Source organism: Acanthamoeba castellanii (genome assembly GCF_000313135.1).
Source record: "Acanthamoeba castellanii str. Neff unplaced genomic scaffold scf7180000084566, whole genome shotgun sequence".
NCBI lineage: Eukaryota > Discosea > Longamoebia > Acanthamoebidae > Acanthamoeba > Acanthamoeba castellanii.
The window spans coordinates 65031-65572 of record NW_004457302.1 but is presented as its reverse complement, the minus strand read 5'-3'; the positions used below and the strand labels follow the sequence as shown (position 1 = coordinate 65572).

The following is a 542-nucleotide window of genomic DNA, read 5'->3' as shown; positions in this document are numbered from 1 at the left end:
CACCACCTTCCTCCTCATCGTCGTGACTATCATCCCCCCGCGGGTCGAGGAAGGGAAACGCACCCTGCATGCTCTCTCCATTGATGGCGCGCAGGAGTCGATTTCGGTCGTCCTCGTCGAGTGGTGGAAGCGCGCCGGCCTCCTCCATCTCCGAATCCTCCATCTCCAGGTCCGCCAGACTCTCGGCCATTTCCGTTTGCCTGGATTTACCAAAAGAGTGAGTGCAGAGATCACCGACGCCACATACACGACTCAACGTCAGAATATGTTGTTGTTGTTGTTGTTGTGTTTGGTGGGGGGGGGCAAGAACGTTAATGTACCGTTGTCGTTCCTTGACCTTGCGCATGGCCTCTCGCGAAAGGAAGAACAGCAAAACGAAGAGAATGACGGTCATGCCGATCTCAATGCCCAGCATGATCTATTACGTGGGTCGAGCGAGAGTGGCCGTCCAAAGGTAAATAAGTGTGTCTGAATACGCTGGAGCGATGAAGGAGTGTTCGAAGAAGAAGAAGAAGAAGAAGGTACCTTCTGCCAGAGGCCAA

At 53.9% G+C, this 542-nt stretch overlaps 1 protein-coding gene across 1 annotated transcript in view; it reads right to left on the bottom strand.

Moving 5' to 3' along the window:
* ACA1_330660 (SNARE associated Golgi protein) overlaps positions 1 to 542 on the bottom strand; it is a gene marked incomplete at both ends in the record, with an annotated part of 2023 nt that overhangs the window by 556 nt on the left and 925 nt on the right. The window contains 2 exons of the mRNA XM_004334447.1: positions 64 to 200; positions 321 to 418. Of these exons, the coding sequence (XP_004334495.1) occupies positions 64 to 200; positions 321 to 418 (235 nt within the window). The remainder of the gene's footprint in view (positions 1 to 63; positions 201 to 320; positions 419 to 542) is intronic.